The sequence below is a fragment of the Sphaerodactylus townsendi genome, unplaced genomic scaffold, assembly GCF_021028975.2.
Source record: "Sphaerodactylus townsendi isolate TG3544 unplaced genomic scaffold, MPM_Stown_v2.3 scaffold_19, whole genome shotgun sequence".
Classification (NCBI taxonomy): Eukaryota; Metazoa; Chordata; class Lepidosauria; order Squamata; family Sphaerodactylidae; genus Sphaerodactylus; species Sphaerodactylus townsendi.
Window position 1 is genome coordinate 1,028,340 of NW_025950352.1, and position 26,673 is coordinate 1,055,012.

Here is a 26,673-nt window from a genome sequence, read left to right on the forward strand (position 1 = left end):
CACCTCGCAAGGTGTCTGTTGTGGGGAGAGGAAGGAAAGGAGTTTGTAATCTGTTTGACACTCCATAGAAAAAGTGCAGAGAAGGGCAACGAGGATGATTGAGGGACTGGAGCACCTTCCTTATGAGGCTGCAGCGTTTGGGACTTTTTAGTTTGGAGAGGAGGCGTCTGTGGGGGGATATGACTGAAGTCTATAAAATTATGCATGGGGTAGAAAATGTTGACAGAGAGACATTTTTCTCTCTTTCTCACAATACTAGAACCAGGGGGCATCCATTGAAAATGCTGGGGGGAAGAATTAGGACTAATAAAAGGAAACACTTCTTCACGCAACGTGTGATTGGTGTTTGGAATATGCTGCCACAGGAGGTGGTGATGGCCACTCACCTGGATAGCTTTAAAAGGGGCTTGGACAGATTTATGGAGGAGAAGTCAATCTATGGCTACCAATCTTGATCCTCTTTGATCTGAGATTGCAAATGCCTTAGCAGACCAGGTGCTCAGGAGCAGCAGCAGAAGGCCACTGCTCTCACCTCCTGCACGTGAGCTCCCAAAGGCACCTGGTGGGCCCCTGTAAGTAGAAGAGTGCTGGACTAGATGGACTCTGGTCTGATCCAGCAGGCTAGTTCTTATGTTCTTATGTACAGGAGAAAAGGGAGGGGGTATAAAGGCAAACTCTTCTTTAATCACCCAACACATAACCAGCGTTATGGGTTGGGCAAAACATTAGGAAGAACTTCCTGATGGGGAGGGCTGTTCAAGTGTGGAATTCACAGCCTTGGAGAGTGGGGAGTCTCCTTCTTTGGAGGTTTCTAAAGAGGCTGGATGGCAATCTGTCAGGAGTGCTTTGACTGTGTGTTCCTGCACTGCAAGAGGTTGGACTGGATGGCCCCTTGGGGTCTCTCCAAACTTTATGATTCTACTGATCAGTCCCAGCCATGCTCTTTTCCATACCAGATCCAGGCCTGCAGAACCGACTGCACCGTCTCTGTCAAATGGAGCTGCTCAAGACCTTTTGCCAATCTGTATGCTTCATTCTTGGCTCACTGAATTGCGCTTATGGTTGTTCAGATTTGATACTGCAGTTTGTTTTTACTGGAAAGAGCTTTGAGCGGACAGGAAAAGCAATCTAAACTCTAAAATACTTTAAATAAGTAAATAAAACAGCCTGCAGAGGATGAACTACGACTCAGGCTAATTGTAGATCAACCCCACTGCCCCCTTCTCAGGGTAATGTGTACAGCTACCAAGGCCACAAGCCCTTCCCACAGGCCATGTGAAGCACGCAACCCCCTCCACTGCAGAGGGCCACAGGAGCCCACAGGACAGCCTCACTCACACACTATCACAAATGGTGGAGAGAGGCATTTTTGTGTATTGTCAGAGGCTTTCACGGCCAGAATCACTGGGATGTTGTGGGGTTTCCAGGCTGTGTGTCCGTGTCCCAGTAGCATTTTCTCCTGACGTTTTGCCTGCATCTGTGGCTGGCATCTGAAATGTCAGGAAAAAATGCTACTGGAACATGGACACACAGCCTGGAACCCCACAACACCCCAGAGTTGTTTTTCTTCTTTCCTCGTAACACTAAAATGAAGCTGATGTGCCAAATCCCTTTGGGGATCGGAGCCCTTTGTGCCAAATCCCTTTGGGGATCGGAGCCCTTTGGGGATCGGGCGGTATAAAAATTGAAGCAATAAATAAATAAATAAATAAATAAATAAATAAATAAATAAATAAAAGTCACCGCCACAAGATAAGGCAGCTCCTGCCAGCTGTGACAGGCCAGTTGAAAGATTCAGGGTGTTTGTGGCACAGTTGCTCTGTGGCCACATTATCCCAACCACTAGATCCAGCCTGTTGTCTCCCTTGGGGAACTCCCCCTCTCTTTTTTAAAAAATTAATCTTTATTAATTTTATATAAATTAACAACATAAACAATCAGTACCACCTAGCTAACCCTAACACCGTTCCCATCACAGCTCGTGAGATGGATTCCTCCTTGGGGACTCCCTCCCTCAGACGGCCTGACCTACCAACACCGGCCATGAAAGCTAAACCGAACCTCCATGTCTACAGACAGTATACCCCTGAATACCTGATGACTTTGCCTCTTGCTTCCGGGCTGCTCCCTAAGGAAAAAGAGGTTGCCTGTTTGATCTGCGGGGGCTTTTCTGAAGTTCCGCTCCTTCTGGACTTGACTGAAAGGTCCCCCCACCCCCAAACTGGGACGGTGGGTCGGGACAGGATTCAGCCGCAGCTCGCCTGCCAGATCCCAGCCCACGGCCCAGGCGTTCCAGACAGCACCTACGTCTTGGCCCAGCATGCGGGCGCAGGCAGAAGCGCACATCCTTCCCTGGAAAAGAGATTCACCCGCCTCCCCTGACCAGAGGGGACCCGGGATAGAAAGGGCTTCACCGGAGGGCCTGACGGAATAATCAGAAAAGCAGCCCTCCAGAACGGGCCCCCGGGGAGCAGTAAAGTCTGCGCGGCGGTGTGCAATCACCTTCTGCTCTACGCAACCCACCAGCGCGGCCCTTTGTGAGCTCCCCCACCCCCGCCCCCAGCCAAAGGGAGAAAGTGGGGCAGCCGGGAGCTAGGAAGCACAGGGCCAACTGGAAGATGGGATTACAGCAAAAACAAAGGCATTATTAACGTCTTTGGGAAAAAAAGGAGATTGGAGGTAAGTCTTTCTGCAGGCTTCTGGCACCAAGAGAGTTTTGTCTCTCTTCCCTCCCTGGTTCCCTTCCTCGATGGGCTTGGAGCAGAGCCGCACGCTGCACAAACAGGCCACTGGCGCAGTGAGCAAGTGCGGCTCTGCCGTGGAGGACCACGGCCACCTCTCTGTCCCCCCCATCCATGCCATCCTGCAGAGACTCCCAGCCAAACAAGCCAGGGCCAGATCCACCTCCGCCTTTGGGAATGGGCAGCCGGCTGGCTTCTCACTGTGCCCTCAGGGCAAGATCCCCCCCCCCGCCCCCGTGCATTTTGACCCACAAAAGAGAGCTACAGCTGAATGGCCGGGAACCGCCTGTGGTGGTCATTCTGGCCACCTTTAGAAGAGGGCAAGATATCACAAGATGTTCTCCACAGCTGGACCAGAAGGACAAGGAGGAGTTCCACCCCACCCCACCCCCCACCGAAGGACTGACTGCCACAAAGCACACGAGCCACTCAAGGCATTGGTGTGGGCCACCCACCTGACCCTGCTGAAAGATGCAAGGGGAGCCACGGCACCCTGGACAGAGAATGCTGTCCTTTGAGCCCCCTTTGCCAAGTCAGCAGAGAGCTTATCAGCAAACAGCTCCATCGTCGGCTGCACCAAAAACTAGCAGGGGTCATGTGAAGCTGAAATGGGCTTTTGCGAGAATAAATGTTGCTCTCTGGTGCCCCAGGACTCCTGCTTTGCTATGGGTCCGCCGCAGGGAGAAGGGCTGGGAGACCGCCAGAGGGCAGCACGCAACGCCCCAAGGGAAAAAACTGCCCAGGAGAAGCCACCGGAAGGAGCAACTGGCAGTGGATGCGTGGGAGGTGAGGAGGGGAAGGGGTCAGGCTGCTGTGCCTGGCTGCAAGAGGAGGAAAATCCCGGCTGGCAAGAGAGAGAGGAGAGGCAGCGCAGTTCAGAGCTAGTTCACAGTTCCTGAAGGAAGACCAGACCCTGGCCAGCAACTCTCCTCTTCCTCCACAGGAAGGCCAGCTGGGCTCCAGTAACAGGCAGAGCACTTGACACCTTCGCTCCGACTGTGATAACAATACCTGTCTGACATACTCGGTTCGGAAACACTGACTTGGCCTCCAGCGACATGACAAGACTAAGTGAGATCCATGATGTCAGCAAAGAGCTCAGGCAAACTTTTGTGATCTTTACAACCACCCTGGTTTTTCAGACTTCTGATCTAGCCCCTAGAACTGTATTTTCGAGACCGAGTGCCCAAATTGCAACCCAAAACCCACTTATTTATCGCAAAGTGCCAACACGGCAATTTAACCTGAATACAGAGGTTTCAGTTTTGGAAAAATGGTTGGCTCTGAGGCGTGCATTACTCAGGAGTAAGCTTGGTGGTAGTTGTTGGCTTTGCTTTGAAGCAACTGTGCAACTCTTCCAACAGGTGAATCACGACCCTAGGAGGTTTTGCTCAGAAGAAAGCCCATTGCCAGCAACTGAGCTTATTCCCAGGTAAAGGATTGTGTTTTAGTTCTTTGCATGAAAATCAGTGGGGTTTAACAGCGCTTAACAGGGTTACCTACGCTGCTTCCCCAAAACTAGGTCTTAGGTATAATGCTAATAATCGAGCCCAGCAGCCCAGGCCAGCCTAGATGTGGGGGGGTGGCCGATTTCCCCCCCCCCACATGATGAACTCTGTGCGTGCCCACAGAGAGGGCTCTGAGTGCCACCTCTGACACCTATGCCATAGGTTCGCCATCACTGCCCTAGAGGGTCGGGTCACTGTGGGACCTGTTTCGAGGCTGCAGGTCTGAATTAAGACCTAGCACAGTGACTGGACTGATGGACTGTTTTTCCACAAGAGGTCCATATCTATTGGGCAGCTGGAAGCAAACATTCCTAGCTGGAGAAAGGGGTTGGCCCCTGAAGTCAGCTTGGAGACTGTTGATACAGAATGTTGCAGAGGGGTTATCATCAGGAAGTAGGAGGTACTTGCATATTGCACCCTTTATGCCGTCACTCCATTGGCTGCCCATTGCTGACCAAGTTCAGTTCAAGGTCCTGGCAGCCATCTATAAAGCCCTTCGTGGCCCTTGGGCCTTCACACCTGCAAGACTGCCTCTCCTCCTAGGCTCTGCTGCAGCACCTTTGCTGATATGTTCAGGGCCTTCTGAAGGTGTGACCCTGCAAACGGGCAAGATCAACAACACCCCACACAAGTGCCTTCTCTGCTGCGCCTCCCCCCCGCCCCCAACTTGTGGAATGGCCTGCCCGAGACGGTCACAAAGGCTTCCAGACTCCTATCCTTATGAACACTATGTAAAAGGAAGTTGTTGAGGAAGGCATTTCCATACAGGTCATAGGGCAGTGGTGGCGAACCTTTGGCACTCCAGATGTTATGGACTACAATTCCCATCAGCCCCTACTGATCCATGCTGGAAGGGGCTGATGGGAATTGTAGTCCATAACATCTGGAGTGCCAAAGGTTCACCACCACGATCATAGGGCTACACCACCAACAAATGGTTCAGGAAGGTGCTTTATACATGGACTGCGGAACTATACCACTGTATATGGGACATAGCACCGGTTTGCTGCGTGTACCATATATACTCAAGTATAAGTCGACTTTTTCAGCACATTTTTTATGCTGAAAAAGCCCCCCTCGGCTTATACTCAAGTATATAGGTAATCCCAAGATGGCGGCCGGAGCTGGGGCTGCTGTGGGGATCCGGTAAGCATGTTGCTGCTTTTTTTTCTAACTCACCAGAGAGCCGTAAAAACAAGATGTAAGGACAGCCTGCATAGCATTAGAACTAGGTGGTGTGTGTGTGTGTTTTAAAAGAAACTGAGGCATTTCTCTCCTAAGGGTTATTGGTGCGTTGCATTCTAGATGAATACAATTCTTCATATAGTAGTTTACTGCCAAATACTGATGTTGCTGAAGACAAAGACTTTATTTGGAGCAAAGTTTAGGCTGGCATGGCTATGAATCCCAGAATTATTCTACATTTGGAGGAAAACAGTGGTTCATTTGTGTTCCTAGAGTGCTGGAAAGCTGCTCATCCCCAATGCAAACTCTATTAAGCAACTCTATCTCATCTTGCTCCCAAATCTTCTGTTTTTAGCTGCTACTGAGTCAAGTTCGAAGGCTTATACTTGAGTCAATAAGTTTCACAGTTCTTTGTGGTAAAATTAGGTGCCTCGGCTTATATTCGGGTCAGCTTATACTCGAGTATACACGGTATGTTGCTGCATTACTTTTTACTGATGCAACACCATTTTGCGGCATTCTATCTGCACTTCATATCATGTCTGATATTCAATTCTTGTTCAAATTTCTGTAATCCTAGTCATAGTACATTGCTTATTGCATGTCTCATCATACTGACTGCATTAACTTACACTGTGTGATCCACTTGCAGTTTCAGTCAGAAAGGCGGACTATGATGAATACAATAAATAAGGAAGATCTTAAGAGGGCAGACAAGAGCGCCACCTAGTTGCCCACAGAAGATGATCCTGCAGAGAAACAGAATAGTCCTCCTAGAGTGGGGTGTGTGGGTGGGCTTAACAGAAAGTCACAAAGGCCTTGACAGTCCCTGACCCCCACATGTCAAAGATGCTGCCACATTTGTAACACTTGTCTGCAAAGCAAACGTTCTTCTTCCTCATGGCTGCCTCATAGGAAGCAAAACAGCCCTTCCTTTAATGTATTGTCAAAGGCTTTCACGGCCGGAATCACTTGGGTGCTGTGTGGTTTCCGGGCTGTATGGCCGTGTTCTAGAAGCATTCTCTCCTGACGTTTTGCCTGCATCTGTGGCTGGCATCTTCAGAGGATGCCAGCCACAGATGCAGGCGAAACGTCAGGAGAGAATGCTGCTGTGAACAGGCCCTATGACCGAAATACAGCCCGTATACCGCCAATACAGCACCCTCACCTTTAGTTATCCAAATCCAGAGAATAAAAGGCCCAGGAAGAATCACATACAGAGCTGGAAGATAACACCCCCAGGGGTCATCCCAGTCCAACCCCCCCTGCAATGGCAGGAACACACTGTCAAAGCACCTCCTGACAAGACAGATGGCCATCCAGCCTCTCTTTAGCAACCTCAAAAAAGGAGACTTTCCCACTCTCCGGGCAAGAATTTCCACTGTCGAGACAGCCCTGACAATAGGTCAGGAAGTTCTTCCCTAATGTTTTAGAGTGGAATCTCTTTTCCTGCACCTTGAACTCTGTGACTCCTGGGCAGCAGCAGAAAACAAGCTTGCCTCCCTCTGGCGACATGGCATCCCTTCAAAAAAAATCTAAACGCGTGGCTATCATGTATCACCTCTTAACGGCACTGGAGATCTGATTAGCTGTGCAGATTTTAAAAAACCCAACAACGTGGTTATGGCTACCATCTAACACATTACTGAATAAGGGCCTATAAGGCCAGAGCTATTCCATGCGTATTTCATAGGCTGGCCGGTTTTACCATCGGTTTAATGTCCATTTAACATCTGTTTTTGGCAGAGGTGGGATCCAAAAATTTTAGTAACAGGTTCCTGCATGGTGGTGGGATTCAAACTGTGGCGTGAAGGCCAATCGGGGCTGGGGGGCACGCCGAGGCGTCAGCTGGGCATTCCGGGCATTCGGGGCATTCCTACGGGCTGGCTGCTGGCAAGGGCGCAGCCGCTGCGCTACCGGTCTCTTTGGGCGTGAAAACGAATGCACGCAGGCTAGGCGCTAGGCTATATTGCCACGCGACGCCGGGCACCTCCTGCTTCTAGGACTGCTTGCAAGTTCTACGTGCTACTTCGCTGAGAGAGAGAGGAGGGGCGAATTAACTAGGGCCAAAATCACTTGGGGCAAAAAATCACCATATTAGGTAACCCCCCCTCGGCACACACACAAATAATTAGTAACCTACTCGGGGAACTCTGTGAGAACCCTACTGGATCCCAATTCCTCTGGTTTTTTTTTTGGCTTCCGAGGGGAGGGGAGGAGACACACACACATTATTATAGGTCGAAGTCGTGCCATCTGATTGTGCAGGTAAATCTTATACTGTTTTATACTGTTACTTATTATACTGTTTTATAAGCAGTTATTTAATTTAAATTATTTATATTATTATATTATATTATATATAAATTCTATATTATTATAGTAGTTATTTATTATATTTCTTATTGTAATGGTTTTATATTTATATTGTTGTTGCTGCCTGATTCCCTTGGGAGGGCTAAGGCGATACAAATACAGACAGACATTGAAAGACAGATTGCATTGCGACAGACAGACAATCCAGTCCGTCCGGAGAGATAAGCAACATGCTAAAGAGCAACACAACCGCTCTTTCCATGCAGTCCTTTCCCAGCCCTCCCCAAAGAGCCAAACTGAACAGAGTAAGCTAGCAGAGGCCAGCCACCTGTTTGGTGACATTTCACCAGAACTCTCCCCGACAGAACTGGCATCCAACTGCTCAGCCTCCAACGGATGGGGCAGAGACCCAGGCAATCGACATTCGTAAGACACAGGTGCCCTTCTTGCAGATACAGCTTCCAAGTCAAATCCCTCGTAGGAGCTTAGGGGACCAGTGGGATGGCTTTTCATACTGCAGTCACAAATCCACCAAAAAAGGCTTCAAAATACTGGGGTGTTTCCCCAGCTGAAACTTAGTGCCACCACTCAGATAATTTCAACAGCCCAACCTGAAAAAATGGGATTTTTTTTGTCCATGCTTCGTGAAAGCCATGTAGTATGAAAAAAAACAAACCAACCAGGGTCGGTATCACTCGGATGGGAGACCACTCCAGGAAGAGGCAAGGACAAACCACCTCTGCCTCCTCTTGCCTTGGAAGACCCTGCTACTGGGGTTACCAACAGTCAGCAGGACTTGACATTGCAGCACTTTATGCGCATAATAGCGACATCGGTCATGAGGTGGAAGAATCCCCCAGTTCAGGAGCATAGGCAGCAGAGGTGTGGCGCTGCACACAGGACTTGCGCGCTGGCGCCCTGCGTGGATCCAAGGGCATGCTATCCACGCCTCCCACATTCCCCAGGATCTCGCCATGGAGGCTTAAGGAACCCTGCCAAAGAAGCTCTCATGAAGGAGGCTGATGACAGTAGCAGAGGGGGCTGGGCATGCTTCAAGGAATTTTTTTTTTACAATGGTTATTATTATTTACAGCACACAAAGCATCAAATGCTCTCTTGACGGAGGAATGCAAACTGTAGGAACGCATGAAGCCAGAGGAAGAAGAATGTGGTTGGGAGAAGGAGGCAGGTCGAACCACACGCCAAGAGTGAGCAGCTGTTTAATAAGGTTTGTGCGCTTCCACTCGGCAGCTGTGGGAGGGAGAACGAAGGTTCTCTAGAGATGGTTGTTCAATTAAGTCCCAGATGCTACTCCTTGTTGTAAAGCTTGTGGCCTCCACGACCTCGCGGTTCGTCTGTTTATCAGCTCACTGTAAATTCAGCAGCAGCTGGTCAGGATTAAATTGTAGAGGGCCTCTTTTATCCCTGACAGTTAATTAAAGCTAAGCTGAAGCAATGGTAGATTTATATGGCCGTTTTAATGGCACATGAAAGAGCCAAAATTGTAGCCTTACAATCTTGCTAGAACAAAGTTAATGAGCTAGTATCAAAATGCACCCTGAAAAGATGACTTCACCCTTTGTAGCGAGGGGACCAATCACCTGTTCGAGAGGACAATCGCATGTTAATGCTAGAGGGAAGATTTATTGTAGTTTGCTTAACTCTAGTCATTTTTTTCCTATAAAAAAGGCAAAACCACAGGTTTTCTGTCAATGAAGATCTAGGTGAGCCGGCAGTTCTCTAGCAGCGTAGTGAGTTTTCAAACTTTCAAGCAGGAGACACCAACCTTCCGGCAGCCTTTGGGGCAACATCTGGAATTCCTGGCAGAGCAACAAGGCGGCTTCTGCAAGAGGGGAATCCAGCCACAAAAGGACCACTGCCACAGCTAAAACTTCAGCAACACAGTCGTGGATGGGGTGGCAGCTGCTCATCCTAACATTAAAACCCTGCACAGACGCAGTCAAATCTCAGTGGCCAATCCAGAAGCCTTTACCTGGCCCCCACCCCATAATTTAGTGAAAACTGCTCAGATGCTGGATGCATCCTCTAGATGTGCTGGCCAGCCGTTTGGGGAGGAATGGTGGAATGGTTGAAAACAAGCCGCTAAACTGAATCCATCTAAGGCAGGGGCCCTGAGAACTTGGACCGTGAGGGGGGAGAGTTAGGCGTGAGATGCCAATCACTGGACTCTGACCGCGATCGCAGTTAAGTTCTTGTGCTGACCACCAAGCCGTCCTGGGGATGTACCTTGATACCTCCATTGACAATGGAGGCCCGGTTATCCCATGTAATGTGCCTGGCTTTTTACCATCTTCACTAGGTGAGACCGTTGGTACCTTTATCCTGTATCAAGCAGACCAAGCGGAGCCACAGTGATCCATGCGTAATGGTTAACCCAGGCTGGCTTACTGCAACACACCTACTGCACAGGGCTATTCTTGGAGCCAGCCTTCCAGAACTCCAGCTGGTGCAGAGATGCAACAGCCAGGAGTCTCACTGGGACCCCCCCGTGGGTAGCGCTACATGATCAACCAGTGCTCTGTCGGCTGCACTGGTTTCCAGTGCGGAGTATCATTGGATCAGGTTCAAGATCTCCAATTCTCCCCTTTAAAGCCCTCCTGAAAGGTCTGTGGGCCATCGCATCTACCCAGCATGGGACCATCTCTCCAGGTATGTCCTCCTTTGAAGATCGTAGCCAACGCTCAGCAAGTGAACATCTACTGGTGGTCCTCCCTGGCCCAAAGGGATGTCCGGCTAGCCTTGTGACAAGGGCCAAGCGCTTTTTTATGTAATTGGAACGGCCTTTCGTCTAAAAGACTTCCCGGGACTCACGAGGGCCCTGATGCAATTCTGCAGGGCCTGTAAGACAGAGCTTTTCTCAATCAACCTGGCCTCCTTCCCCTTACACTTCCCCAGCCTGATGACTCAGGTTGAGTCCCAGTCTTGTCATATCTCAGAGAGCTAGAAGCAGAGGTGGGTCCCCAGACAGCATTTGCAATGGGGAAGCCACCAAGGAAGTCCGGGGGGTTGCTATGCAGAAGCAGGCAAATGGCAAACCACCGCTGAATATCATCTCTTGCCCTACAGCAGGAATTCGCGGGATGGGGGGTGGCCACAGGTCGGCTGTGACTTCACAGCTTGGCTTTACTTGCCCAGAGAGGTTCAAGGCAGATCACACAACTTGCACACAGCAAGGCACACATTTCTGTGAGAGGGGAGGGCCGCGTTGCTCTGGCAGTACAGCGTGCAGCTACTTTTGAGTCCAGCAGCACCTCAGAGACCAGCAACATTTTTCCCACAGCCAATTTATTATTTGACTCTTTGAAAGAACGCATTACCAATAACCTGGCACAATGTTGTTCGCCTCACCGGGCAGCCCAATCCAGGGAGAGGGGGCACATGAGGTCTCGAACCAGCAGGTCTCCGCCCACCCCGCCTTCAGGGTGAGGGGTGAACATACGTGAGCTGAGCCCAGCAAACATACACACTGCTGGGCGAGGTTTCACACACAGCTCTGCTAAACTTCCTGATCTAATCCCGAACAGTGGTGGCCGAACCTTTGGCACTCAGATGTCCTGGACTACAATTCCCATCAGCCCCTTCAGCACGCTGGCCAATTGGCCCTGCTGAGGAGGGGCTGATGGGAATTGTAGTCCATAACTTTATCTGGAGGTTGCCAGCGTTCGCCACCACTGCTAAGGTAGAAGCTGCCACACTGGAGCTGCACTTCAGCATAAAAAGGGACAGTGGCATGGGTACAGCTGGGGAAGCGTGGGCTATGGGTGTTCCAGGAGGAGCCAACTGTAGCCAGCTTTCAAAGGGCCTGGGAGCGCCTCTCAGGACTTTACACCACAAAAAACACATGGATGCAGCTTATTGAACACCACCACGCAAATATCTGTGCAGCAGGGGGCCAGAAATTTCCCCACTGCTTTCTCCACCACCCAGAACTCCACTGGAGGCAGCACGCGGCTGTGCTGCAGAGCCACAGTCCCTGGGCACCGTACTCACAACCGCCTCTGCCCACCTCTGTATTTGGCTGCAAGTGCTTCTGAGGCAAAATCCCAGCCATTCCACAGTGCGGATTCAATACTGCACTGAGAAATTTTCTCCTGCATATTCATCATTTTACCACAGCTGCAAGGCTGAAACCAGCAGTGGGATAAAAGGATCCTGAACTAACACATATCCATGCTGCTCCTGCCCGAAAGTCCAGCAAGCAGGCAGCCAACACAGAGCATGGAGACATTCAGAAAATTAATGCCAGGAATTAATTGTAGGGATAATAGATGATATAAAGAGTGAATAATAGAAATTTGGAACCAATGTATAAAATAATGATTAGAGCAGCAACACCGCGCAGTAAGTTAGCATTGCGGCTGGAAAAGATGACAAAGAAGTAATGGACAGTCTCAAAATGGTTGGAATATATTTGGGAACAAATTCAGTTAGAGATTTTTTTTTTTTGAGAGACTGGCAAAAAAATACTACTTTCATGGCAAGAGAAACTAGGAAGATATTATGAAGCTATGGACATTGTATGAAAAATGGATGGAAGAAGCCGGATTTAACGTAAGAACTATGGAATAAGAGAATAAGAATGAACCTTCTGCTGCTTGCTTGAAATAATAATCACAATGAAAAGAGGGGAGGGGTGAAAAGGAAAAAATGTATAGTTGGAACAAACATATTGCCAGATGTAAAAAATATAACAAATATTCTACACAATAAAAAAAATTATATTAAAAAAAGAAAGAAATTGTGCCAGTGCCCCTTCACCGGTGTTACTTGGCTGACAAGGTTGGCCTCTCCTGCCTCAGTTTCCCATCACTTGAAAGGAAAGAGCTTGGCCAAAACTCTGCATATTCCAACATCTATCACCACAAAGGCAATTAAAATAGAAGGGTTGGGGCTTTTTTTTTGCAAACCTGCAAGGTGGAATGGTTTTTCCACTCAAACTAGCTGCATGGAACTATGGCTGTATCACTAAAGTCACCTCCTTGAGAGTAAGTCCTGCTGAGATAACATGGGACTTATCTTACTGCATAGATCCAGCTAAGGCAGTGGTGGTGTTGAACTCTATGAGCCTTGGAGTGCCAGAGGTGGCACTTCAGAGCCCACTCTGTGGGCACTTTCACGTGCACAAGAGTTCATTATGTGGGAGGGGGGTGGAAAAATCACACACACACACACCACACACACCTAGGCTAGCCTGAGGCACTTGATCTTTACTTTACCTGGGGAGTAAAGCTCCGGGTTGCTGGCAATGAGAAGCTTGCTTCTGGAGTAAACCCTCCCTAGGATCGTGAGGATTCATCCATTTGAAGCTGTTGCACAGTTTACTTCACCAAGCTTACTCCTGAGTAGCGTGTGCCACCGGAGAGAGAAAACGCTTTTCTAAACCCCAAACCTCAGTTGTCAGGTTAAATTACTGTATTGGTACTGCTTGATAAATAAGTGGGTTTTGGGTTGCAATTTGGAGCCTTTCGGTCTGAAAAGGTTCGGCCATCCACTGGCGCTAAGGCTTTCTCCCACCTAATTCCAAGTAAGAGGGAGGGTTATTCCCCAGTGCTAGGGGAAATCTGTCATATCTGACTTTGAGGAGGCTGAGCATAAATCACATCCCAAGCAAAGTATCTCAGAAGCTACCTCGTCAACGAAGAAATGAATCTCTGTTCCATTCTCAAAGCTGGTCTACATGAAAAAATCCCACTAGGAGCTACATAAAGGCACCACATGACACAAAACACTTACATGTGGGAAATGCCCCTTCTGGTTCTCCCCTGGCTTTGCTTGTCATGGTGGTCTTCTTCCTCCCTCCTCCTCCTCCTCTGAGGTGCTGTGGCTCCCAGCACTCCCTCCAGCCCAGAGAGAAAAAATGCTTTCTTAAGCTATCGGTCAGATCATCACTTGTCACATCCTGCTCCTCCAGGGCTCCAGCTGAAGAGACGCTGCTGAAAAAGAACATGGCAGCATCTGGAGACTCGGACTGCTGGGCGAACAAGAGCAGAATCTGCGTTGCCACAGGAGGTGGTGATGGCCACTCACCTGAGATAGATTTAAGGGGGCTTGGACAGATTGATGGAGGAGAAAAGTCGATCTGATAGCTCCCAATCTTGAGTCCCTCCCTTGATCTGAGTTACAAATCGGCCTTAGCAGACCAGGGTGCTCAGGGGCAGCAGCAGCAGAGAGGCCATTGTGCTTTCACCTCCTGCCTGTGAAGCTCCCAAAGGCAGCCTGGTGGGCCACTGCAAGTAGCAGAGTGCTGGACTAGATGGACTCTGGTCTGATCCAGCTGGCTCCTTCTTATGCTCTTAACACAGAACTTACCCCCTGGCAGGCTAAGAACAAACCAAACAGGCAATTGCAAAATTGGTGTTATAAGTTGTGCAAGGAGTTGGTGCGCTCACGATTCAGCCAGCACATTTCCTTCACTCTCCAAGCACAGAGCCTCTCACATTCCTGCCAACAGGACAGCTAAGAACACTTAAGAACATCCAAGAACAAACCAGCTGGATCAGACCAGAGTCCCACCTGGTCCAGCTCTCTGCTACTGTGAGTGGCTCCACCAGGTGCCTTTAAGAGCTCACAGGCAGGGATGTGAAAACTGTGTGGCTCATACTACTGCTACTCGAAGCACCCTGGTCTGCTAAAACATTTGCACAACTCTCAAATCAAGGAGGATCAAGATTGGTAGCTCCTCATCTAATGCTAACCTGGCAACCCACGGGCCAGGTGTAGCCTCAAAGGCAAATTTATCTGGCCGCATGGTGTGTATGATTTACGGAGCATGATGAGGTAAGGAAGAGCTGCATGCTGTGCCACTTCTTCTTGTGCAGAAAAGATCTGTTCTACAGAGGGCAGTGGGTTTGGTCAAGGCTCTCTCCTGAAACTCACCTTTACCTGCTGCTTGGAAGGACCTGCATCTACAAAGGCAGAAGGGTTTCATACATTCAACAGAATTACTGGACCCAAACATAATGAAGGCAGATACTGACATGGCATGCCGGAAACCAGTTTTCTTTGTTTGATGCAGCAAAATAAACTTCTGACCTCCAGAAGGCAGAGCGTGACTTCCTCAAGTAGAAAGGGGCTAAAGCTGGCCACCTCTGCTACAGCTCAAGCTCACCTGGAATTGTAGAGCAGCCCTTCCTCACCTCCTACATGATTTAGGCTCCTCTGAAGAGGGCCAGCCCCGCAGATGCAGGCCGAAGCGTCAGGAGAAAAATGCTGCTGGAACAGCTGGCCGATGCAGCCTGGAAACCCACACAACACCCCTGAGTGGATTCCAGCCCGTGAAAGCCTCTTTGACAAAATTCTGGCTCTTCCCTTGGTCATCAGGCAGTCATCTTTTGGTTCCTCTCACCAGTCAGTTTAGCCTGGCTGGCATCAGCCAATGACAGGTCTTTTCCAGTGCACCTCTCTGGCTCTTTGTAAAGGGATCCCTTGGAAGGGGAGTGCCCAATCTTGGACATCTTCAGGAGACACTGCATGCCTAATGCAGCTTTGCTGCAGGGCTTTTGAGGGGTTTGAATTGGCAGACATCTTCACAGGGGAAATTTAGAGACGGTATTAAGAACCTATGTGGGTTGCTGGAAAAAAAAAGCAGAGGTGGCTTTCGAGACCCCTCTCAGTTGAAACACTTAGCGCACAGAGTTTGTCATGGGGGGGCGGAAAATCACCCCCACACACACACACACACACACACACACATTCCATAGGGCTGGCTCTGGGCCACTGAGCACGACAAAGTGGCCACTCGCAGTGGAGCAAGGAGGACTCTCATCTGGCAGGCCTGGTGCCTGTACTTCCAGGTAGCTGCATGCCTGGGAGGGGGGCAGTATGAAGGCAGAGATGCTAGAGAGGCACAGAGGCAGTTACCCGTGGGACTTTGCTGGAGGCTAAAGCAGGCTGGCCCCTGCACCGAGGCAGGTGGGCAGCAGAAGAGGGAGCCAACTGTTTTTTCTAAGCCAAAACCTCAGCATCTGGTAGGTTAAATTCGCTTTCGGGTTGGCACCTTTCTAGATGGGGTTTTGGGTTGCAATTTGGGCACTCCAGTCTCTCTCCAAGGTTCGCCATCACTGATTTAGGGTTTGCTATTTTATCTTTCATTTTAGCTGAGGATGTTTAACTATTACCGTAAGCTGCAGCAGACAACAAGGAGAGAGGCAGGAATTTAATTTTTTAATAAATAAATAAATTCACAGCCCTCACAGCAAGCTTGTGGATGAAGTGCTTGAGTCTTCTAGGGGGAATCATGGATGGATACACAGACTGCTCTCTGTTTGCCTCTAGCAGCAGCTTTACAGAGAAGTGAGCCACTGTCTACTCAGTCCAGGGCTATCTATCCAATCCACGGCAGCATCTCTCTGCTGGGAAAGGGTCTTCCCCCCATTGCTACTCAGGATCCTCTGGATCAGGGCCTGTAAGACAGAGTTGTTCCTTGAGACCGGGTTTGGAGGAACCGGCCGCTGATAGTGCCCACCCTTCCTTACAGCCCCCTAACATCTGGACCGTCCTGTCATCCCAGCGGGACTGCGCCATCCCTCCCCTTTTGGGAGAGGGACTTTGAAAACAGAGTGCTGGGCGCCACTCCTTATTTTACTAGGTAATTTGCCACATATTTATTAGAGTTAGTTTTTCATTGTTTTATCACTGCTTTTAAAGGTTTGGGCTTTATCCCTATATTGTACTATATCTGAGCAGACATGTTGTATTTTACCGCCAGACCCTAGAGATAGAGGTATAAAAGTCTAAAATGGCTGGAACTGCATGAAAAGCTAAAGCTGCAGCGAGCCCAGTTAGAAGCATAAGAGGTGTTGCTTTTGCCGCTGAATAAACGCAGGCGTCTTGTACCAAGTCCATGTGGCACAACATTAGAAGCTTCCCCTGGCTGGATTCTCTGGCGGGAAAAGGCTGCTTCCAACACTGCCACCAGGTCACTGAGGGGTCATGCGGCTCAGTGGAAGGGAGCAACTCAACCTGAAGGGGCCTCAGGCAGCTACAGCTGGGAAAGCCACTGCCGGGCAAGGTGATTGGAAAGGCAGAACCAAGGGGGGAGTGTCCAGTGGAGGGCAGTGGCTCCACGCTGTCAGGCAGAGGATCTGGAAGCTGACCTGAGTTCTAATCCCATTGGGTTTCTGTGGTTTCAGGCTGAAATATTCTCTCTGATGTTTTATACTGCATCTTCCAGAGGGACGATGCCAGCCACAGATGCAGAGAAGCGAGGAAACACATCAGGAGAGAATGCTGCTAGAACTCTCTTTCCACACACAGCTCGGAAACCACACAGGACCCCAGTGATTCCGGCCGTGAAAGCCTTCGACAATACATCTAACCCCCATTGTGACTGGAAGTCCTCGGTCCATTCACTCTCAGCCCAACCTTCTTCACGGGGCTGCTGGGAAGATAACCCGAAAGAGGAGGAGAAGGAGGCCCCCTGGGCCTGAGATCTTTTCTTGAAACAAAGTTCAGGCCAATGGCCCTCCTGCAGCGCCGCGTCAGGCTCCGACAGATCCATAACTAGAGAAGCCCCGCTGAACGTGGGATGCTTTGCTGGAGGCGGCCGTTCGTTCTTCCCGCCGCACCTACCTTCAAAGGCTGTTGTGAGGATAAGACGGAGGCGGGGAGAATCATGTCCTGCTTGCAAAACCACGTTGGAGATGGAGGACCTGAGCGTCCAGCTTTGTGCCAGGCGGGCAGCTTCACACGTGCTGAGGGGCTGAGCGTGCCAGGCAGCTGGGTGGCATCCCACGGTGGGCAACCACAGGCGCCTCCACTGCGCGTGCGCGATCCTCCCGGGTGTCTCTCTCTCCCCCCCCCTCCAAGGTTCGTGCTAAACCCCCCCCCCCCCCGGCCGTCCCCGACTCTCACCTCACTGCCGCCTTCGTCGCCGCCTCCGGGCTTCATCTTCCCTCCAGCCCGCACTCGCCTGCCGCGTGCTCTCGCCTCAGCAGCAGCCTTCTACTGCGCATGCGCGCAAAGGTCAGGTCTCTCTTTGCTCCGCCTACTCCAAGTTACCACGCTTTAAAAAAAACTTGATATTTATTTTTTCTGCGTGTCAAGAGACATCTCTCTTTATTTCCCATTTTTTAAAAGAATTCTATCGATAAAGGCTTCTGTCGCTTGAAACCTAGGTGGGAGGTCAGGAGGTCGATCCCCACGCTGCAGGTTGCGTTTCAGCGCACGCCAGACCGAAGCAAGGCATTGCGCATGCGCCGTCGGTCGGCTTTCCCAGCTGTTTCCGCTACGCATGCGCCGTAGCGTGTCTTGGCTGAGCGTTGTGTTGTTCCTTTAAAATTGTCCATTGGGGCTAGAGCAGCGGAGGCAGAGAGGAGTTTAATGTGAATCTCAACATTTTATTTATGTTATTAAATTAAAAAAATTAAAATATAATTTATGTTATTTATAGTCCTCTTTCCTCACTGAGACTCAAGGCTGACTACAGAGTGAGATAACACTGTTCACAGGATGGGATATTCAGTAAACAATGCAATAAGTGGCCAAATCTACTAGCAAGTCCAAAATCGGAAAGTAGAACCCAAGCATAAGCGTATTACTGCAACACGGGATTATGCATATGGTGGGATCCAACTTATTGCAAACTATGCACCTTGGTGGTATAGAACAGACTCCACTCATTTGTCCAACCAATTTGGCTTGAATGAATTTTTTGTACCCCTGAAAGCTTATTGTCCCACTCTACACAGAAAAGCCCTTCTTGAATGAATTCCGGTTTTGCATTGTCTGTGGAAGGTCAAAATGTGAGAGTCTTCCTGATCTCTTCAGGAGCCCATTCCATAAAGTGGGGGCCACCACAGAGAAGGTGCATGTACATAAATCACAGCACTCTCTGCACCAACTGGAGTTTCCAAACTGGTTTTGAAGGAAGACCAACATACATCATGTGAAAGTAGCCCAGCCACAATGTCACCATATTTCAAGTATCACTCACTACGTAAAGAACTAGAACAATGATGAGAGATCAGAGGTAAAAAATACAATCATCACCACCTCACCACCTCACCACCACCACCACCACCACCACCACCATTGATCCAAGGAACAAGAAAGTGACCATCGACCTGGCAATGGCTGGTGACAACCAAGGTCGCTTGAAAAAGGAACCATAAGAGGGTTTGTAAATACCACAATTTGAAAATCGAGATCTCGGCACCTTCTGGCACAAGCCAACTGATAGTGGTCTGGTGGTAGCTCTGCATCCTGGACACTGTCCCAAAGTACTTGGGCAAACACTTAAAAAACATTTTCAAATCGACAAAAAAATCCCCAACATCTATCAGATTCAGAAGGCAGCCCTACTGCAATTGTTACAATAAAATTGGAAACCACAACATATAAATAGAAAAATAAAATAAAGTTTTTACTGCAGCTTGCAGAGAGTTTTGTCTCGTTAGAGAGTGAAATTAGGTGCTTAATGGCTTCGGGTGCTTTACTGGCTTTCAAGCAGGCACAATACACACTGAAACACAGAAAACACCAAGTTCTTATACAGTAGTACTTGGAGTTTATTCATGGATAGGAGTATACAATAACAAATACAGGGCCATCAAGCTTCTTCTTCCGAGACATCCAGGTTTTATCTTTGGTCAGGAAACACCTCTGGATAGTTGTCCTTGTGATAACACATATATTTGCCTGCTGGCTCTTATGCATATTCACCTTGATGTTCTGCCCTGTATTTGGCTGTTAATGGGTTATTCCTTAAACTTACAATTTTGGGAGAGACTTTTAGTATGGCTATGTTATTAAGTTATTCTTTAGTGATTTTTCCCAAACTAGGAGGAAATTACTTAACATAAATTCTAATAAATTCGGCTGTGGGCTTTTTTTCTGGAGTGGTCTGTGGCCGATTACTTGGGAGCTTATGTTAAAATGCAAAGGGGGTTTGTTCCTGATTCATTAACTCGTTTGCATCCCTGTTTCTCTGGGTTCACCTTTAGCATAATCTAATATTTTGTTCCAGTAAGCTTGTGAGCTTAGACAATGGTTTCAGGGAATAATACATTTTACAGCAGGAAGAAAAACCTAGCACACAGCTCTAAAATTCTAGATAACACTATATGTCTATCAAAGGCTATTAAAAAAAAAAAAAAACAACATGAGTATTATCATATCCCTCTGGCTATTACGCATCCACATGGAATATTATGCCAAAATATGACAGCGTCCTAGGTCTCTAGGTGAGGCTTGGAATTGTAATGAAAGCGCCAACAACCAGATAAAGGGAACTAGCAACTGAGATAATTAGAAACAAAAATTAATGCAATTTTAACAATAATTCTATTATTTATTATTATTAGTTTAATTGATAGGGTATTAATTAAATTATAATTAATTAAAATACTAGAATTGCACTTGCAGAAGCTATCTTCAAATTGACAAAATCAACATCTATCAGAAGGCAATCCTGCTGGGATCCACGTGAATGCTATGCCAATACATTACAATCTCCTAGGCCTCTGGGTGAGTCTCGCATTGTAACAAAAGGCCAATAACCAGCTAAAAAACTGGCAGCTATTAAACAAAATTAAATAATAACAACAACAAGGTTATTAGATTTAATAGGCTGCTCCTCCCCTTTTCATGCTCAGGGCTGGCTTATTACACACATAAACATAAAATCGCTTACAGTTTTTTTAAAAACGTTCCAACAAATTCTAATAAATTATAACTATCTACTAGTCCAAGAAGGCAAAATGCAAAACTAGTCCTGGGTGGAAATAAACTCACTCAATAACCGGATGGAAGATATAAAGGAAGGAAGGAAGGAAGGAGAAGGAAGGAAGGAGAGGAAGGGAAGGGAGAGGGGCAGGTAGAAGTGAGCAGAAGGCGCTTTCTCCACTAATAAGAAAAATTAAACTGATCTTAGTGTCCCCTGACTTCTTTTGCGAGAAATCAGCCACTGCATGCATCATGTCCGAGAGACACTGCGCACGCGTTACAGTGAAGCCCCCCCCACTGGTGGGAATAATAAAGTCTCAGCCGGGTTAGCGCGCAGGCTGGACCCCCACTGCCTTGCGCGACCTTTGCTGTCAGGAGCGTCACAAGATGGCAGCAGCCACATACCAGGCTGCGCTGAGGGGCCGGAAGTGCATGCAGGAAGTGGCCGCGCTCAGGACCAGCTCCACCACTAGCCTGCAGAGGCGTCAGGGAGGTTCAGCCGCAGGGCCTGGCAGAGTAGAGAGGCAGCAGCGGCGCGGGTGGCGAGGGTCGTGGAGGCCGGCCTGGAGCTGGTTTCGGAGGCCTAGCCGCGCGCGCCATAAGCCAGAGAATACCGTCAGCTTGAGGTCCTGGGAGGCAGCAACATCCCCGCCTTATCACCAAGCTGTGGGACCCTGGTGGAAGACCCCGACACGGACCTCGTCTATCATCTGCTGGAGCCTGGTGGGGAGGCCCCGCCCCACCTGTAAGCCCCTCCCCTTTCCCTGGACCTGCCAGGGCTGATCCCCAGCAGGGAGGAGCCGAGCCCATCCCGGAGAACTCGCTTGCAAGACTGCGGAGCTCCCACCTCAAAGGGGCCCTAGCGACTGGGGGAGGGCAGCAGGGGTGGGAGGGGCGTCTTTCCTGAAGAGTTTCTGCACATGCTCTTTGCTGGAAAGGAAGGCGGGGGGGGAGGCTTCCTCCTCACAAGCCTGTCAATAAGCTCCAGACGCCCTCTCTGTCGCCTTTGGTAGGTGCTGGAGGGAGGAAATGCAAGCTTCACTCTGTTAGGGATCTAGTGGTGGGGTCTGCCAGGAGATTTAGTGGCAACGGCAGGGACCACCACGGAGAGGTCCCTCCCTTGGTAGCAAATAGCACTCAGTTATGTCCAGATGGACTGAATTCCCATCAGCCCCTGCCAGCATGGCCAATTGGCCATGGTGGCAGGGGCTGATGGGAATTGTAGTCCATGACATCTGGAGTGCCAAAGGTTCGCCACCACAGCTCTAGGCTAGCCATGGCATCTCAAGGGAACCTCCGTGTTTGGCGGCAGCAAACCTCTGAAACCTGGTGATAAGGGAAGGCTCTGGCCTCCGTGCCCTGGTTGGGGGGCCGCTGGGGGGCCACTATGCAAGATGGTGGCAGAGGAGGGGGCTGGGCTGGCTCAACAGGCTCATTCTTACATAAGGTGAACATCCAGGCTGAGCTCCAAGGCCTGTAAGCAGCCGGGAGAAGCAACCCGGCTAGTCACTGCTGCTGAAACAGCAAAATCTGGTCGCGTTGCAGAGATGAATGTGCTTGTGGCTTGAATTTTGCTGCAGAATTTTATTCATTGGTCTTATTTCAGTAGGGATCGGTGCCTGGAAATCAGCTGGCCCGTAACACCCTGAAAGTGACAGTCTTTTTGTCATATCTGTGTAAACCTCTGTGCACCACTGACCTTTCTGTCTGACACAAGTGAGTTTTATCCATGGAAGTTATGCAAGCTGGTCTTTGAAGTGCCACATGACTCCTTGTTGGGTTTCTTGCAAGAGTCAAGTGAACCTCCCCTTCTACAATCTGTATAGGCCAGAGTTTCACCCCTTCTCTCTTTTGTTGCCTTCTTCTGTAGTGCTCGTCAGAGCCACCCTGATCTCTCTTATTGTGTGTCTTGACTGTCTGTCCCGCTCCATCACAGCCTGACCCTTTCTCCTCTTTTCTGGACACTGCCTGGCTGCTCCACACCAGTTTCATGTGGCTATAAATCCTGCAGGCCGAGCTTGAAACACTGTTCTTTTGGTGCTCCCGGGTGACAAAAGTCAGGTGAAGAAGAAGAAGAGTTTGGATATATATCCCCCCTTTCTCTCCTGCAGGAGACTCAAAGGGGCTTACAATCTCCTTGCCCCTCCCCCCTCACAACAAACACCCTGGGAGGTAGGTGGGGCTGAGAGAGCTCCGAGAAGCTGTGACTAGCCCCAGATCACCCAGCTGGCGTGTGTGGGAGTTCACAGGCTAATCTGAATTCCCCAGATAAGCCTCCACAGCTCAGGCGGCAGAGCTGGGAATCAAACCCGGTTCCTCCAGATTAGATACACGAGCTCTTAACCTCCTACGCCACTGCTGCTCCAACAGATGTTACTCTAGTCACCTGTAGTGCCGGGTGTTTCCAGACATAAGCTCCGTCCATCTGAGACAAAAGTGTACAGGACAAAAGATTCCTTAGTTTCCTCTCATCGCCTCTGTCTTTCGTAACCTTTGGGGTTTTTTTCCTGGAAGCCTCCAAAGCTCTGGCTCTACAATCGCACAAACTTTGGAGACAGAGCCAGCAGTATGAAACTGGCCCAGGCCGGGCAGAGCTCAGTTTAATGCTGGGCTCAGCCTGGCTAGGGCCAGCTTTAAACTGTGAACTCGACCTGGCTGGGTCCAGTGTTGAACTGTGGGCTGTACTTCCAGAGTCCACCTGGACAAGGCAGTGCACACAGTTCAGCGCTGGACCCAGCCAGGTTACAGGTGAGGGAGAAGGAGAGGGGTTTTCAGTGCTTTCCCAGAGTGCTGTTTCCCATAGGTATAGCCCTGGGCATCTATGCGTGTGGCCGTCATCACACAATTCAGTCCTTTCTAGATAAGGCGGTGCCAGGGTGTCTGATCTCAGTGTCAGATCCAAGCTATCCCTGGAAATCCTTTTTCCAGCAAATGTCACATGACCCCCAGGGATTTGGGATGGTAAGAATGTATGGTTGAAAAGGGCATGTTTCTATTCTTGACTGATACAAGCCATGTTTCTCTGTCCAGTAGAGTGATGTAGTCATGCTTATTGTGGTACAGTTATTTTTGCATAACAATGGTCTTCTTGCCCCCTGATATTTGTGAGTTGTTTTAGTCCCATGGGATGGAATTAGTTCTGTCAGCCAGAAGAGTGAACTGTATGAGCTCCCTTCTTCTGAAGCAAGTTGCTCTTGACCCTTTCTCTTCTTGCAAATGTTGTTTTGAGCATGTTCATTTTTGCTGTGTGGATCTGAGTGCAGGAACCTGGATGAGTACCTCAATCTAATCTTGTAAAAGGGAACATTACAAATGTCAGCAATGCAAGGCTGATGAGTTTCTTTGAATCCAAAATACTTTTAACGTGCCTAGATTTCTGTGTTTCTTCAGCCTCCGCTTACCTTCATACTTTCTTTCTGCTAGACTTCAATGTCTACCCTCTCCTGTTTCCCCAAAGAAGTGATCAGACCAGAAACAGGGACTGGTTGGAAATGAACTCCTTAAATTCAACAGTTTTTTTATTGTACATGCAGTTATGCAGTATGTGGAGGAGAAGGCTCACAAGCCCTTCCCTGTTCCTTTGCATTGGGCCTCTGGAAGTCAAAGGTGCTCCTTGATACTTTTAGGAGTATCTCCTGTCAGAGGGACTTGTGTGTCTGGCCCTGTGTAGATGTGTCGCTGATTAAAGGAGTTTGCATAGTTGCTGTGCTTCCTGCCGCCCTTCTACCAGCTCTTCTGGGAGTCATCTGTCCCAGCCCTTCACTTTGCGGCTCTTGTGCACCAAGGACAGCAGCCAGAGCAGGTGGTGGGGGTAGTGGTTTCCCAGACTTGGAGCGTTTGGAAGATAAGAAAGTTTAAGAAACAAAAGAACCAACACGCATGTTGCCTTCAAGCAATGAAAGCCTAGCAAGGGAAGAAAGAAAAGAGTGAAAACACTTCATTCTGTCCCTACACTTAGGCATTGCTAAGTGAAGTTGAATTTTTAGGACAGACAAATTTTATTTAAAGTTGCAGTAAGTTTGAGTTCATGACCATGGGTCTCCTCTGCGTGGTCCCCTGTTTCTTGGGAAAAGATGCGAGTCCCTTGGTAGCAGCTTAGTCTGTCATGGCTCTTGTGTGCAAAAAGGAAGGACACTCTCCCTGGAGCCTGGGGCCTTTTTCTCTCCCCCCCTCCACCCCCCATTGGGATGGCTTTCCAGAAGAAGAGTTTTTCTTCTGTCCCTGTAGTCTTTCCCACTTCATGGCTCTAAATATGACTGACTAGCAGGGATGGGGGCAGTCAGCTATTAGCAAGGCTCAGAACTTAGGTGCTCTATGTTGGGAGCTTCATGGCTACCGTCTACAGTCCCTCCTCCTTCCTTCTCTCTGTTGTCGTTCTACAGCAGGGAGCCTGTCCAGGAACAGAGGGTTGTCCCAGTTAATTGAAACACTGGAGAGGAGAGGATTCTTGGGTGGAGGGCTGGGTCTGGTTTTGCTGGTTTTTAAAACGGCTTATTTTGGGAAAGCATCCTTGTGGCTTGGGAAGTGGAGGAGCACTTTGTTCTCTTATTCCCACTTTTAATATGCTGGGGGGTTTGAAGTTAACTTCAACTTTACTGTAATATTACTAGGTAATATGCTGTGGCACAATTAGAGAATCAATCTTCCTCAGATGTAATGATGAGTAATTAGGTTTATTTCCCTTTGAACAGATTAGTACTTGAATGGAAGCGTGCCTCACTCTGCCTTTGCATTTACTCAAAGAGGACTCCCAGGGCCCAGGTCCAGGAGCCTTCTTGGCAGAAATGAAAGAGCAAGCAAGAACTCTTCCTGCTAATGGCAGAGCCGTTGTCCAGCAGAAGAGATGCTGTCTGCAGGAGTAAGGGCAAGGCTTCCCTGGGAACAGAACAGCTGGGGTAGCCTTAGTGGTTCTGACCTACCCATGACCAACCTGGAGGAACAAGGCAGGCTTGTGAGTCTGTTCCTTAACAGAAACTGATAGGTCAGTGCTGTGCTTTGTGGGTCAGGAGCCACATGAGGATCCTTAACATGCCATCTATGCCTCTATTGAGCAATGGTCCCCAATGTTTCAGGAAATGGACAAGGCCATTACCCAGTGAGGCTTGTTGCTGACATCCGGTCCCTTCCTTGAAACAGCTTACTGCAAAGCACTAGAGCAGTATGGTGAACCTTTGGCACTCCAGATGTTATGGACTACAATTCCCATTGGCCATGCTGGAAGGGGCTGATGGGAATTGTAGTCCATAACATCTGGAGTGCCAAAGGTTCGCCACCACGAGACTAGAGGATGGGTAAGCTGCAAGCTCCATGCTATGGATAGTCCTGAAATATCATATGGATGCAGCTGTGGTTACATGGTTATTATGAAGGAACAGATTTGGAAGTCCCCATTCCTTTGGAACCCCAGAAAGTAAAAAAAAAAACCCCACAGCCGTCTGAAGTCTCTGCTTCACAATGCTGCTGTTTCCCCTCACTGCCCAGGGTGTTATACAAACTAAACCAGAGTGCGCCCTCTTCCACCAGCAAATCTGAAAATATATCCTGGTAGATGGATCTGCACCTCTAGCACTCTGTACCTGTGTTGCCATGCACCCTGCTTCCCATATTTCACTTAATATATTATTTGCCCTGACCTGGCTGGCCCAGGGTTGCCTGCTGTCATCAGATCTCAGGACCTAAGCGGGGTCAGCCCTGGTTAATATTTTTATGGGAGACCTACCAGAAAGTCCAGGGTCTCAATACAGTGGCAGGCAGTGGCAAAACCACCTCTGTCCATCTCTTGCCTTGAAATCCCTAAGCGGTCTCCATAGTTGGCTGCAACTCTTTAAATTAAGATTTTATTTTGTTGCAAATATGGACAGAACAGGAAAAGAAAAAAGTTTTAAACATAATAAACAGTGACAGCAACAATTATAAGCAGTAAATAGTGCTATAATAATGAGCAATAAATGGTGATTATCATAATAATTCTGATAAATCATAAGATACTATATACAATAGTTGATAAACATGATAATGTGAGACAATATTATAAGATACATTGTGATGAGAGAGAATAGATTTTTAAAATTTGCAACGGTGATTACTATTATAAACCCAAACATAAATTTTGAAAAATACTTCCCAAATATTAAAAAATTGAGTTCACATATTATCATAATGCATCCATAATATATTTAAATGTTTTTCCTTTTTACACATTTTCAATACAATACAACATAAGGATTAGTAATTCATAT

The 26,673-nt window shown here is 48.7% G+C and overlaps 2 protein-coding genes across 4 annotated transcripts in view; one reads left to right on the forward strand and one right to left on the reverse strand.

Moving 5' to 3' along the window:
* The window catches only part of BOP1 (BOP1 ribosomal biogenesis factor), a 77,261-nt gene extending 59,540 nt beyond the window's left edge, over positions 1-17,721 (reverse strand). The window contains exon 1 of one of the 2 annotated variants that reach the window (XM_048482603.1): positions 17,624-17,721. In XM_048482603.1, coding sequence (XP_048338560.1) covers positions 17,624-17,659 — 36 coding nt within the window. In that variant the 5' untranslated portion in view covers positions 17,660-17,721. Of the gene's footprint in view, positions 1-13,504; positions 13,574-17,623 lie in introns of those variants that run through there. The other variant, XM_048482604.1, reaches the window with a different exon arrangement.
* Positions 17,722-21,097: 3,376 nt separating this feature from the next.
* Positions 21,098-26,673, forward strand: part of HSF1 (heat shock transcription factor 1) — a 44,734-nt gene continuing 39,158 nt past the window's right edge. For both annotated transcript variants that reach the window (XM_048482607.1, XM_048482606.1), the window contains exon 1: positions 21,098-21,157. The gene's annotated coding sequence lies outside the window, so the exon portion shown is untranslated. The remainder of the gene's footprint in view (positions 21,158-26,673) is intronic.